This window comes from Myotis daubentonii, chromosome 15 (genome assembly GCF_963259705.1).
Source record: "Myotis daubentonii chromosome 15, mMyoDau2.1, whole genome shotgun sequence".
NCBI classification, from domain to species: Eukaryota; Metazoa; Chordata; class Mammalia; order Chiroptera; family Vespertilionidae; genus Myotis; species Myotis daubentonii.
In genome coordinates this window covers 9,491,603-9,502,704 of record NC_081854.1, presented here as the reverse complement: position 1 = coordinate 9,502,704, position 11,102 = coordinate 9,491,603, and the positions used below count along the sequence as shown (strand labels likewise).

General features: G+C 59.2%; 1 protein-coding gene, 1 long non-coding RNA gene and 1 pseudogene across 5 annotated transcripts; 2 read left to right on the top strand and 1 right to left on the bottom strand.

Annotated features, from left to right (window-relative positions):
- Positions 1-1,651: 1,651 nt before the first annotated feature.
- Positions 1,652-3,071, top strand: LOC132216660 (uncharacterized). The gene is made up of 2 exons (XR_009448778.1): positions 1,652-1,849; positions 2,548-3,071. It is a non-coding gene; the product is annotated as an uncharacterized LOC132216660 (long non-coding RNA).
- Positions 2,943-6,161, bottom strand: LOC132216659 (patr class I histocompatibility antigen, B-2 alpha chain-like). 4 transcript variants are annotated; one of them, XM_059665990.1, is made up of 7 exons: positions 6,005-6,161; positions 5,606-5,890; positions 5,098-5,373; positions 4,234-4,509; positions 4,009-4,110; positions 3,578-3,610; positions 2,943-3,448 (listed from the first exon to the last, which is right to left on the bottom strand). In XM_059665990.1, the coding sequence occupies exons 1-7, from the start codon at positions 6,075-6,077 to the stop codon at positions 3,195-3,197; spliced, it is 1,299 nt and encodes a 432-aa protein (XP_059521973.1). In that variant the 5' UTR covers positions 6,078-6,161; the 3' UTR covers positions 2,943-3,194. The 4 variants fall into 4 exon arrangements, with proteins under 4 accessions (XP_059521973.1, XP_059521976.1, XP_059521977.1 ...); XM_059665993.1 differs by having other exon boundaries at positions 2,943-3,255; XM_059665994.1 differs by lacking the exon at positions 3,578-3,610 and having other exon boundaries at positions 2,943-3,255.
- A 2,985-nt stretch (positions 6,162-9,146) lies between these two features.
- LOC132217167 (nucleus accumbens-associated protein 1-like) lies at positions 9,147-10,575 on the top strand (annotated as a pseudogene).
- Positions 10,576-11,102: the final 527 nt, after the last annotated feature.

Below are 11,102 nucleotides of genomic sequence, written 5' to 3'. Positions count from 1 at the left end.
ATTATATAGAATGTCACTCCAATAAATTTAACTTTAAAAGAATGAGTGAAAGAAATGAACCTTGATTCAAGTTTTATAGGTTGTCAGTACTTACCTGCTCATTGGGACGTTTACATACAGAGAGGGCACAAGGAAAGGAATGTGACTCCCAACCCCCCCCTCCCTTTGAAGAAATTGAATCAAATGCTATGGTCATGGCGCTGGAGTAGGAGCTCCTCCATTCTCTAATCATGTAAACATGCATCGTTTCTTTAATTTTTATTTTTCAGTTCCAGTTCAAGGTTATATTGGTTTCTGGTGTATTTCAGAGTGGTTAGACATTTGTATAATTCAACTAGGGATCCCCCTGAAAAGTCTGCTCCCCACCTGGCAGCACCCATAGTTATTAACAATCTTATTGACTATTTCCCCTAGGCATGTAATCATATTTTAATTGAAAAACTGTGATCCTCCATGTCGTAGTCAATAAATTGATGGTATCATTTGCGGTGGCCATGTAATGCCACATGGTGGGAAGTATTGATGATTGAGTTCCACAGTGTCAGTGGCTAGTATTCTCTCTTCTTCCAGTGCAATTCTCGCCTTGTGATCCGATGCTTAATGGAGACCACTCTGTCTACTGTCAGATGAGAGTTTTCCCTCTAGAAAGCAGTCTCCTTTTCCCTCGGAGTCCACATCGAAGACCCCCAAGAATGCCCGGAGAATGACGTGTGGGGACAAGGGTCCTGGAGGCCACAAAGGCAGACTGGAGCACGGAGGATTCACAGAGTTCTCCCTCGGTATTTTCTCAGGCTCGACATAGAGGATCTGAACGCAGAAACCATGACGTTGTTCACGACTATAACAAACAAAAACACCTCCCTGCATGTCACAGACCAATCTTGGGCGAAGAAGGAAGGCAGGGAAGTCAGTTGTAATCTGGGGGACTTAAGTCTTTCTCAGTCCGTCCTGCGACTGCCCGAACTGCCTTGGCATTGACTCTCTCCAGGCTCGAGAAGAAATCAGCCACCGTTCTGAGGACCTGCCTCCACCCTGCCCTCCCTACACTGTGTTGGGCAGGAATTCCGATCGCGGCTGGGATGCAGGAAAACGAGTTACGGTTTCTTGTCAGTATTTGTTTGGGGACTTGATGGAGTCAACCACTTTCTCTATGAAACTCCTACACTGTCCACAAGAGTGAGAAACGCACTCTGTGAAGTAAGAAAGGGTCACAATGCATCGGGAAAAAGTTCCCTTCTCTCAAGGGCCCATGTGGAGTCACTAATTGGGTTGGAGGCCTGTGGTCCCTTCACTCCTGTCCAGGTAGAGTTGCCAACAGGGGCCCCTCGGCGTCCCTTGAGAAGAAACTCTCAGGTTCCATTCCCAACTGCGTGTTTCTACACCGACTGCTTCATCCTGATTTCCTTCCCTCCAACGGAACTGCTCCCCTTATCTCACCCGTCTCTGCTCAGGAATGTACAGTGTCCCATGGGGCAGAGTGACTTCCCCTAAATCGCAAGATATGTGACATCCGTGTGACCTCATTAAATCGCCTCCTTTTATTATTTCGTTCACAAGGGGAAGTGGGACAGCTGGCATCTTGACTAACTTTCCCGGCTGTGACGGCCCATGTGGGGCACCGCATTAGGATGCATTGGGGGGGACAGTAGGATTGCCCAACCGGTGAAAGGGAGCCATCATTTAAGTTGGGCGGTGTGAGGAAGGAAAGGGCTGAAAATCCCTTTCTGGAGAACAAGTACATTCTCACAAAACATGGGTAGGGGTTCTTTTCTCTACACATTTGCCAACAGGCATCTCTTCGTTCGGTTCATCAGTCCTTCTGAGCCTTTCACTCTCTCCCTCGTCCCAGGTGTGATCTCTTGTCATCCCGTCCGTGACGCTCAGCTTCTGACTCCCTGACACCCCATCCTGCTCTCAATCTCTAGGCGCAGGGAGTGTGGCCAATGCATTTGTCAGCATATTTGAAACAACTTACTTTCCCACCAGGAATATCTGAGAGAGAACGAGTCCACATTCTTGTGAACAATTGATTTTGTCTGACGCTGTCATTCTCAGTGCTGGGAGGTGTGCAGCAGGATCACATTATGGCTGAATTTCAGTTTCCCCTCTGACGAAAACTGTTGGGCCATTTTCCTAACTGTACGGGCCATGTAACCATCCTCAAAGGACAATGGGCTGGACATGGTTCATGGGTGGGTGGGACTCTGGTAATGTGCCAGCATCTTCAATTATTGGCACACTGTTGTTATTCATGGATCTGAGAAAGTGTCTGGTCTTTGCCCCTGGCCCTGGCTCTGAGCTCCTACAACCCTGGCATCTCCTGAGTGACAAGTGTCTCTGGTTTGCCGATGAGATGGCTCTTGGCTGAGAGGCCTGGAGGCTTCAGGGTGGGGGCTGGTCCCCAGAAAGACCAAGCTGATCAGAGGGTTGAATGCCCAGGCCCTAGAAGGAGGCAAGAGCAGGAGGAGCCTGAAAATGCATCTCTCCACACCACAGTCCCGTGTGCAGGGACCCCTGGGCCTGCGGGACAATGACGACAAAAATGAGCCCTGATACTGTGAGACGGGGACACCCAGAGAACTCAATCAGAACTCTTACACAAACACAGTAACAGGCATCATATCCACAAAAGCAAAGACACAACAAACACCCAGAAGATGGGTTCTGAGGGCCAGACCCAGCCCTGAGCCTAGGATGACGAGGGTCCTAGAAGTGACAAGACCTGGGGGATGTGAGTCCCTGTGACCACAGGTGCTGGTGGGACAGGGTTCCACTGAGGGACAAGGTCAGAGGAGCAGAGATGTGACCCGGCCGAGGAGTGGCCACGTCAAAGCCCACGCTGCACTGAGCACCACCTGGGCACAGGCACCGACCTCACTCCGGTCTCACAGCCCCTCCAGCACTCCCTGCAAAGAGCACAACATACACAGGAATCTGCAGAATCCTTGGTGCCTCCATTTATTTCCTCTGAGAAAATACTTAATTAAAGGATCTCCTTCAATTACCCGACACCATTCAGGGCAAGAATTAAAAAACCAGGTCAATCCAGATTCTCATTTCAATTCGGAGCAGGAAGTTGCAGCTCACAGCCCCAGGGAGTAAAGGCAGGGATGGGGAGGGCCCCGCCCCACCTCTGCTGACAGGAAAGCGTGGGGAGCAGGGCTGGGTCAGCCCCCCACTCAGAGGTTCTTGAGTCAGGAAGTGGAAGCGTGAACATCTTCCATCACTCGGTCCCCACAATGCAGTTGCCTCACGCTGTGGAGGACAAGCATCATGAACAGAGTCAGGTCAGGGCTGTCACTGGTGACATTCTCAGAGTCCACTTCATGCTCAGTGTCCCTCAGACTCCCCAACACCCAGTCCTCCCCTCTGCCCACCCCTCCCCACGGCAGGGTCTCTCCTCTAGCAGCCGAGAGAGACACATCAGAGCCCTGGGAGCTGTCACTGCCTGAGGGGGACACACCAGGATGGGGTCAGAGCCCCAGGGCAGGAGACCAGGAGAACTATGGGCGAAGGGGGGGGCATGGCTCCCGTCTGCACTGTCACAGGGTCTCATTGGTCACCGCCCCATACTCACTGGCAGCCTGAGCGAATCTCCCTCCTTTCCCACCTGCGGGAAGAAAACATCCCGTGAGAGACCAGGGAAGAGGCAGGGCCATGAGGTCCTAAAGGAAGCCCTAGTCCTGGGCCCCAGAGAAGTTTCCAGAACCCTGTAGACCCAGGGCAGGATCAGGGAACCTGAGGGAAATGCATGTGTGGGGACTGGACCCACCGCCCTCCTGGAGGTCATTGCTCAGCAGGGACCTGCCCTCTGACCTGGGGCTGCTGGGCACGGGGTCCCCACCACCAGCTCCCACGGGCCTCACTAAAGAGTAACTGTGAGCACAGAGAGCCCCACACTGGCCATCATACCGTGGGGATAGTGCTTCCCATGAATGAGGCGGGACACAAGTCTACCTGGGCTTGAACCCCCAGTGGGACACGACACTAACCCCCCCCCCTGCCCACCTGAGCGCCTCCTCCCCCACATCACAGCTACAGCCACAGCTCCCAGCAGAACCACGACCACAAAGGTGCACATGATGATGGTTAATTTGTGAGAAGGCGGCTCTGGGAGGAGAAGGGAAGGGAGGGTGAGGGCCCTGACCCCAGGCCTCAACCCCGACACCACTGAAGTCCCCCAGGGTCCCTGCTGCTCTGAGAAGAGGCTCTGTGCCCACGGCCCCTCCTCACCCCATCTCAGGGTCAGGGGCTCGGGCAGCCCCTCGTGCTGCACATGACATGTGTATCTCTGCTCCTCTCCAGGGGGCACCCCCACGGCCGCCCACTTCTGGAAGGTCCCGTCCCCCGCAGGCCTGGTCTCCACCAGCTCCATGTCCTGGGTCTGGTCCTCCCCGTCACGCTGCCAGGTCAGGCTGATGTCCGCAGGGTAGAAGCCCAGCGCCCAGCACCTCAGGGTGACCTCCCGCTCAGAGACGCGGTGGTGGGTCACGTGAGCCTTTGGTGGGTCTGAGGGGAGGGGAGAAAATGCAGGAACTTTGCGTCTGCCATGGGACACTCCAGCAGCGCCCATGTGACCATCCTGAGCGTGGACAGCACACCTGGGTGGGGGAGGGAGCACACAGCCCACACACCAGCCTGCACAGAGGCTCCTGCAAGGACCTCCTAGTCTTTAGAAAGTTCTAGAATCAAAGTGATGCAGCCCGGGGCAGGAGGCAGGTCTCTGAGGGGAGAAAAGGGATTTGTGGTCCCGACCTGAGTGGAGGCCACGTGACTCAGAAAAGCTGGGGTCAGGCCTCAGACACAGTGGGTGTGGGCAGTGCACAGGCCTGAGAGAGAAGGTCCCTGTGGGTCCCAGAGCCCCTGCAGGGCCCATGGGAGCCGCTGATGGGCTATTTCAGGGGGTCTTCCTGCACCCCAGGAGAGCCTGCACCCCTAAGTGTCCCTGAGAGGAGGGGGGTCCCTCTGGTACCTGACCTGGACATACAGGGGCTCCCTCCCTGACCCAAAGAGGGGTGTCTGACACTGACCCCCTGTCCTGTCTCCTTGTAGGAGCCCCAGTCCCGGGGAGAGGGGGCGCCCCCAGGGCCCTGGTACCTGCGCGCTGCAGGGTCTCATTCCCTTGGTCCAGGTACATGAGCAGTGACTCCACACACGGGCCCTCCAGGTAGCTCCTGTGACGCTCTGCCCAACGCTCCGTCTCCCACTTGCGCTTGGTGATCTGAGCCGCCATGTCGGCCGCGGTCCAGGAGGTCAGGTCCTCGTTCAGGGCGATGTAGTCGGCGCCGTCGTAGGCCCACTGCTGGTACCCGTGGAGGAGGCGCCCGTCGGGTCCCACTTCACAGCCAAACATCCACTGGACAGTGTGAGACCCTGACCCCGCCCCGCGGTCAGCACCGCCCGGAGGTCAGCCCCTCCCCGCCCGCCCCGCTGGGACTGAATCTAAAACTGAAAGTGAAACCGGGTCCAAGTCCCTGCGGGTTCCTCCCGGGTGGGGGCCAGGCGGGTCCCGCCGCCTCGGGGGGACGCTCGGACCCGTACCCTCGGGATGACCCCGGCCCGTCCGTGGGGAGGGGGGTCGTGACGGCCCCGGAGCGCGGCTCACCGTCCTCGCTCTGGTTGTAGTAGCCGCGCAGGTTCTTCAGTCCCATTCGGAAAGCCTGTGCGGCTGCCTTGAACTTCTGCGTTTGCCGGTCCCAATACCCCGGGTCCTCCCGCTCCACCCACGGCTGCTGCATCCACGGTGCCCGCGGCTCCGCCCTCGGACTCGCCCCGTCGCTGTCGAACCGCAGGAACTGCGTGTCGTCCACGTAGCCCACGGCGAGGAAGCGGGGCTCCCCGCGGCCGGGCCGGGACACGCTGGTGTAGAAATACCTCTGGGAGTGGGGGCCTGGGGGGCGCACGGAGGGCAGGGCCGGGGCTGGACACGCGCCTTCCCGGCCCCGCGCCCCCGCCGGGTCCTCGCTCCTCCCCGCACCGCCGCCTCCTCAGACCCCGCACTCACCGGCCCAGCTGGGGGTCAGGACCAGCGCCCCCGAGAGCAGCAGGAGGAGGGTGGGGGGCCCCAGAAACCGCATCCTTGGCGTCGGGGGACCATCTGAGTCCCGGCGCTTCCGCGGAGGAGTTATAACCGGGAGCCGCGGGGACGCCGATTGGCTGCTGTAGAAACCGCTCAGCCAATGGGAGTGAGAAGTGTGGGCGCGTCAGGCGTCTCCAGGAGGGAGGCGCCGACACAGGTTGGGAGAGGAGAGTGAAACCCAGGCGCTGGGGAGTCCCCCACAAGGAGCTGCACCCCCAGACTCTGTCCCCTGCGGAGACCTGAGCGCAGGCCTGGGCCCTGGGACTCGGTCCTGACCCTCCTCCTGCGCGGGGCGCCCGTCACACTGTCCCCGAGGCCCGGCCCAGGCGCTGTGCTGTTCAGGGACTTTTCAAGGCTTTGGTGTCACCATCTCTGTGCAGCCTCACACACAGGCAGGCGCCCAGATAACCTGTGTATGTGGTGACGTCTATCATAGTGACCACTCACGGAGTCACACAGGGCGAAACAGTTATCCATGTCGCATGCTCACTGCCTGTGAGATGGTAACAGAAATCATGTTTTTATGAAAAACACCAATTTCCCAAGTGAACAGGGAGGTGAGAGGAGGGGACCTGCTCCCATGTTACATCCTTGAGCGTCTCCGTGGAAGACGCTGGATTTTCATATTTGATTCAGGAGGCTGCAGCAGATTAAGAAATAGATGGCCTGAGAGAAATGGGCGGGAGCAGTGTTGTTACTCACCTTTTCAGATAAGTGTGGATGTTCACCTGTGACCGTCACTACGACCACACAAGGGGTAGTTTTCGAAAAGGGCTTTGCAAAGTGAAACCTGAAACCATATTGACTATATTCTTCTAGCTTTGACTTTTTTAAATATATTTTTTATATTCAGAGAAGGAGAGAGAGGTAGAAACATTACTGATGAGAAAGAATCATTGATCAGCTGCCTCCTACATGCCCCACACTGAGGATGGAGCCCACAACCTGAGCATGTGCTCTGACAAAAAGTTGAACTGTGACCTCCTGGTTCATAGATTAATGTTCAACCGCTGAGCCAGGCTGGCTTGGGAATAGTAAATATTTCCTGCTCTGTTCTGTCACAGTCCCCAGGGCTGTCTTGCTGGGTGGCTCTTGTCCTCATGCAGGTTATGTAAAGTGATGCCTTGTATCTCTAAGTCCTGGAGACATTCCCGTGCTGGTGCATTGAATCACATCATCAAAGCTCACACGTGTTGCTGTTCCCACAGAGCCCCTAGGAGAGCATGTCCGCACTGGGAAGCGGTCCAGCTCACGTGGTGGGACACACCTGTTCCAACATTCTGGTTTTCTCTTGGGAGCTGACATTTTATCAAGACAACAGGACTGTCAGTTGGCACCTGCCAGGTGATGTTTCCTGAAGGGAGAAGCTCACGTTCATGTTTGAGAAAGTGTGAGCCAATTCTCCAAATCTCAGCAATGCTAGTGTCTGTGTCATTCATTCTGGCACATAAGCATGGGCCAGACCTGGTGTGGCTCAGTGGCTGAGCATTGACCTATGAACCAGGAGGTCAGGTGAGGGCACCTGCAGGGTTGCAGGCTATATCCCCAGGGGTGGGGGGGCGTGCAGGAGGCAGCCCACCAACGATTCTCTCCCATCATGGATGTTTCCCTCCCCCTCCCTTCCTCCTGAAATCAATAGAAATATATTTTTTAAAAAAATTTAAAAAGAGTTGGCCGGAAGCGGCTGTGGGAAGGAGGGTGAAGGGGGAGGGGGAGCCGCGGGTCCAGCTGTGAAGGCCCCCGAGGTCCTGCGAGGTCCTGGCTGCCGGTGTGGTCCTCTGTGCCCGGGCCCCGCGGCCTCAGGGAAGACCTGATGGGAACACGCGGGGCCCACGCGGCCGTGTCCGTGTGAAGAGGACGCGTGGGCAGCGGTGCTCGTGGCGCGGAGTGTGGGGGGAGCACTCCCCTGGTGGCTCCTCCCGCAGGTGGCGTCTGGGATGCGGCCCCCCTGACTCTGTCGCGGGGTCCCAATCAAATGAGGCTCCCGTCCGTGGGGGTCTTCCCTTCTCTCAGGAGTTTATAGGACGTGACGCGGGGCCACCTTCCCAGGGCTCAGCCCAGGTCCCCCCAGGCCCGAGGCCCCCTCCCGGCGCTGGACCCGAGGGACCCGGGAAGGAGCACCTCCCAGCGCTTCTCTCCCTCCCGGGGGCGGGGCTCCCGCAGCCGCACCTGCTGCCCCGTCTCTGCTGCCCACTGGGGGAGGGGAGGCTGCCGGCGACCCCCAGGCCGGGCCGGGACCGGGTGCAGGCCTCGGGTCGCCCCTACACCCCGACCCGCTCTGGCGGGCCCTCAGCCCCGGCGCCCCGTGAGGACAGCCCCCCTCCTGGCCCCCCGCCAGCAGTAGGGGAGCCGAGTTTAGTGCCCAGGACAGATATGGCCATCACCTCTCGCCGGAGGCCTGGCAGCTTCCCCTAAGGGCTCCGCTGTCTAATCCACCAGGAACCCAGGGGCTCTGTGGGGACCCCAGGCCTTGGGCCCAACATGTCAGATTCCAGGGGCAGCAGGAGACCCCGTTTCATTGAAGGAAGGAGGGACGTGTCCTGAGGAGGACAGACCTGCCCCGTGGCTCAGCCCCTGCGCCCGGGAAGGGCCCGCTGCCCCAGGGACCCCGGGTTGAACGGCAGCCCTGTGGCCGGGAACCAGCCCCTTCACCTCAACCAGGGGGACTGAGAGGGAAACTCAAGCCCAAGAACAAACCCTAAGATGCGGCTCATGGCGCGGCTTGCGCTGGTTCAGCTCTGGGCTGGGGGGGCGGGGGGGGGGGGGCCTGGCCCATGATGAATGGCCACCCGGGCTGCTGAGGCGGAGGCTCGGAGGAGGAGGAGGAGGAGGAGGAGGAGGAGGAGGAGGAGGAGGAGGAGGAGGCTGAGGTTCCGGTGCAGGCGGTGCGCCCCCAGCCCAGGTCGGGCCCCAGCTGCCCCTGCATATCCTGCAGGAGCCCCCGGAGCGCGGCCTTGCGCAGCTGCCACCAGGGCCCAGACCCTGCAGGTGGGGATCGGGAACTTGGGCAGCGGCTTTCTGGGGCGCCTGAGTGAGCAGCGCCGTCAGGCCTGTGCTGGGATGTGTCATGGTGGTCACAGGCCCTGCCTTCCAGCCCACCCGGCCTGCTGGCTGCTCCAGCTCCTCCTTCCGGGCCCTGTTCACCAGCAGCCCAGTGAGCGCAGCGGTGGAGCTGCGGGCTGTGCGGCGCCGTCCTCCCTGCACATCCTCAGCTGCTGCCCGGCCGCTGAGCGTGACCGTGGGGATCAGGGCTGGCTCCTGTGCGCGGGGCTTCCTGCAGATGCGGGAGGTCACGGAGAAGGGCGCTGAGCTCTTCCTCCAGGGGAGACTCCCAGCGGCCACTCCCAGGGTCTCCCTGCCCAGGAGGCTCCGCCTTCCAGGCCCCCAGCCCTGGGGCTCAGACCAGGAGCTGGGCGACCTCAGCACCTCCCCCCCGCCCCCCCCCCCCGTGTCCCCTGGGGCCCGTGTCATGTGCAGCGCAGCCGAGGGGCTGAGGGACCGCAGCCAGAAGGAGGCGGGGTGGGCGGCCGCGGTGGCCTTGGCAGCGGAAAGGTGACGGGTTCCCCACATTGGATCTGGCCCCCAGCCGGCCCACCTGGGAGACCTTGGCTGCAGCGGCGGCAGGGGGCGTGGTGAGCAGCCCAGCATGTCCCTGGGGACCCGCCCTGGTACCCCGAGCGCCTGCCCTAGGGCTGGCTCCCATCACAGTGAGGACGGTGAGGAGGAGGATGGGGGCCAGGAGGGCGCAGACAGCAACACCGGCAGGTCTGTGCCATGTGCACCACGCACAGCATGACGCATGGCGGCCACGGTGCCCAGAAGCAGGTGACCCCTGAACCCCGAATCGCATCCGGGTGCGGCAAGACGTGGCGTCTCTCCCAGCCGAGCTCATCAAGCAGATCGGTCCCCGCCGCCACCGCAAGCGCTGTGAGGAGGGCGACCCCGCTGAGCAGCTAGAGCTGGTGACCGGCACTGATGTGTGCGGCCCCAGGGCACAGCTCAGGACCTGCCCTGTCCCCGCGGGCACCCGGCCCAGGGTCCTGCTGCGGCGCCCCCTGGCCTCCTCCTGCGGCGCCTCCTGGCCTCCTCCTGCATCTGGACACACTTGCTCCCAGCTGCGGCGCCCCTGGCCTCCTCCTGCATCTGGACACACTTGCTCCCTGCTGCGGCGCCCCTGGCCTCCTCCTGCGTCCGGACACACTGGCTCCCAGCTGCGGCGCTGGGTCCGCTCTTCCACCAATGACCCCAGATGCAAACCGCCGGACAGCTGCGCCCCCCATGCTGTCAGGTCCAACTGCCAGGACTTTGCTCCGAACTCCAAGGAGAGCGACATGAATGCACAGACTGCGGGACTCGTGAGCAACAGAAAGGGATTGCTCCCAGTTCTAGAGGCTGGAAGGCCAAGACCAAGGTGCCCGCATGAGGGAGTGGGGCTCTCTACCGGGTTCACAGCCAGCACCTCCCGCTGTGTCCTCCAAGGGCAGGGGGCGGGGTGAGGGATCAGTCTGGGGCCTCCTGCCAGTCAGGTGTGCTCAGTGGTTGAGCGTTGACATAGGCCAGCGATGGCGAACCTATGACACGCGTGTCAGAGGTGACACGTGAACTCATTTTTTGGGTAGATTTTTCTTTGTTAAATGGCATTTAAATGTGTAAAATAAATATCAAAAATATAAGTCTTTGTTTTACTATGGTTGCAAATATCAAAAAATTTCTATATGTGACACGGCACCAGAGTTAAGTTAGGGTTTTTCAAAATGCTGACACGCCGAGCTCAAAAGGTTTGCCATCACTAACCGAGGCTATGAACCGGGAGGTCACAGTTTGATTCCTAGTCAGACCATATGCCCGGGGCTTGATCTCCAGTGTGGGGCGTACAGGAGGTAGCGATCTATGATTCTCTCTCATCATTGATGTTTGTATCTTTCTCTCCCTCTCCCTTCCTCCCTGAAATCAATAAAAATATATTTTTTAAAAAGTGGAACTTTGGACACAGTGCCTTCCATGAGGAGAACGCCGTGTGAGG

Coding starts and splice junctions, on each gene's coding strand:
- LOC132216659 (XM_059665990.1), bottom strand. CDS start 6,077: ATGCGGTTTCTGGGGCCCCCCACCCTCCTCCTGCTGCTCTCGGGGGCG. Junction 5,891..6,004: donor CCTGACCCCCAGCTGGGCCG/GTGAGTGCGGGG, acceptor TGCGCCCCCCAG/GCCCCCACTCCCAGAGGTAT. Junction 5,374..5,605: donor CTACAACCAGAGCGAGGACG/GTGAGCCGCGCT, acceptor GGGCGGGGTCAG/GGTCTCACACTGTCCAGTGG.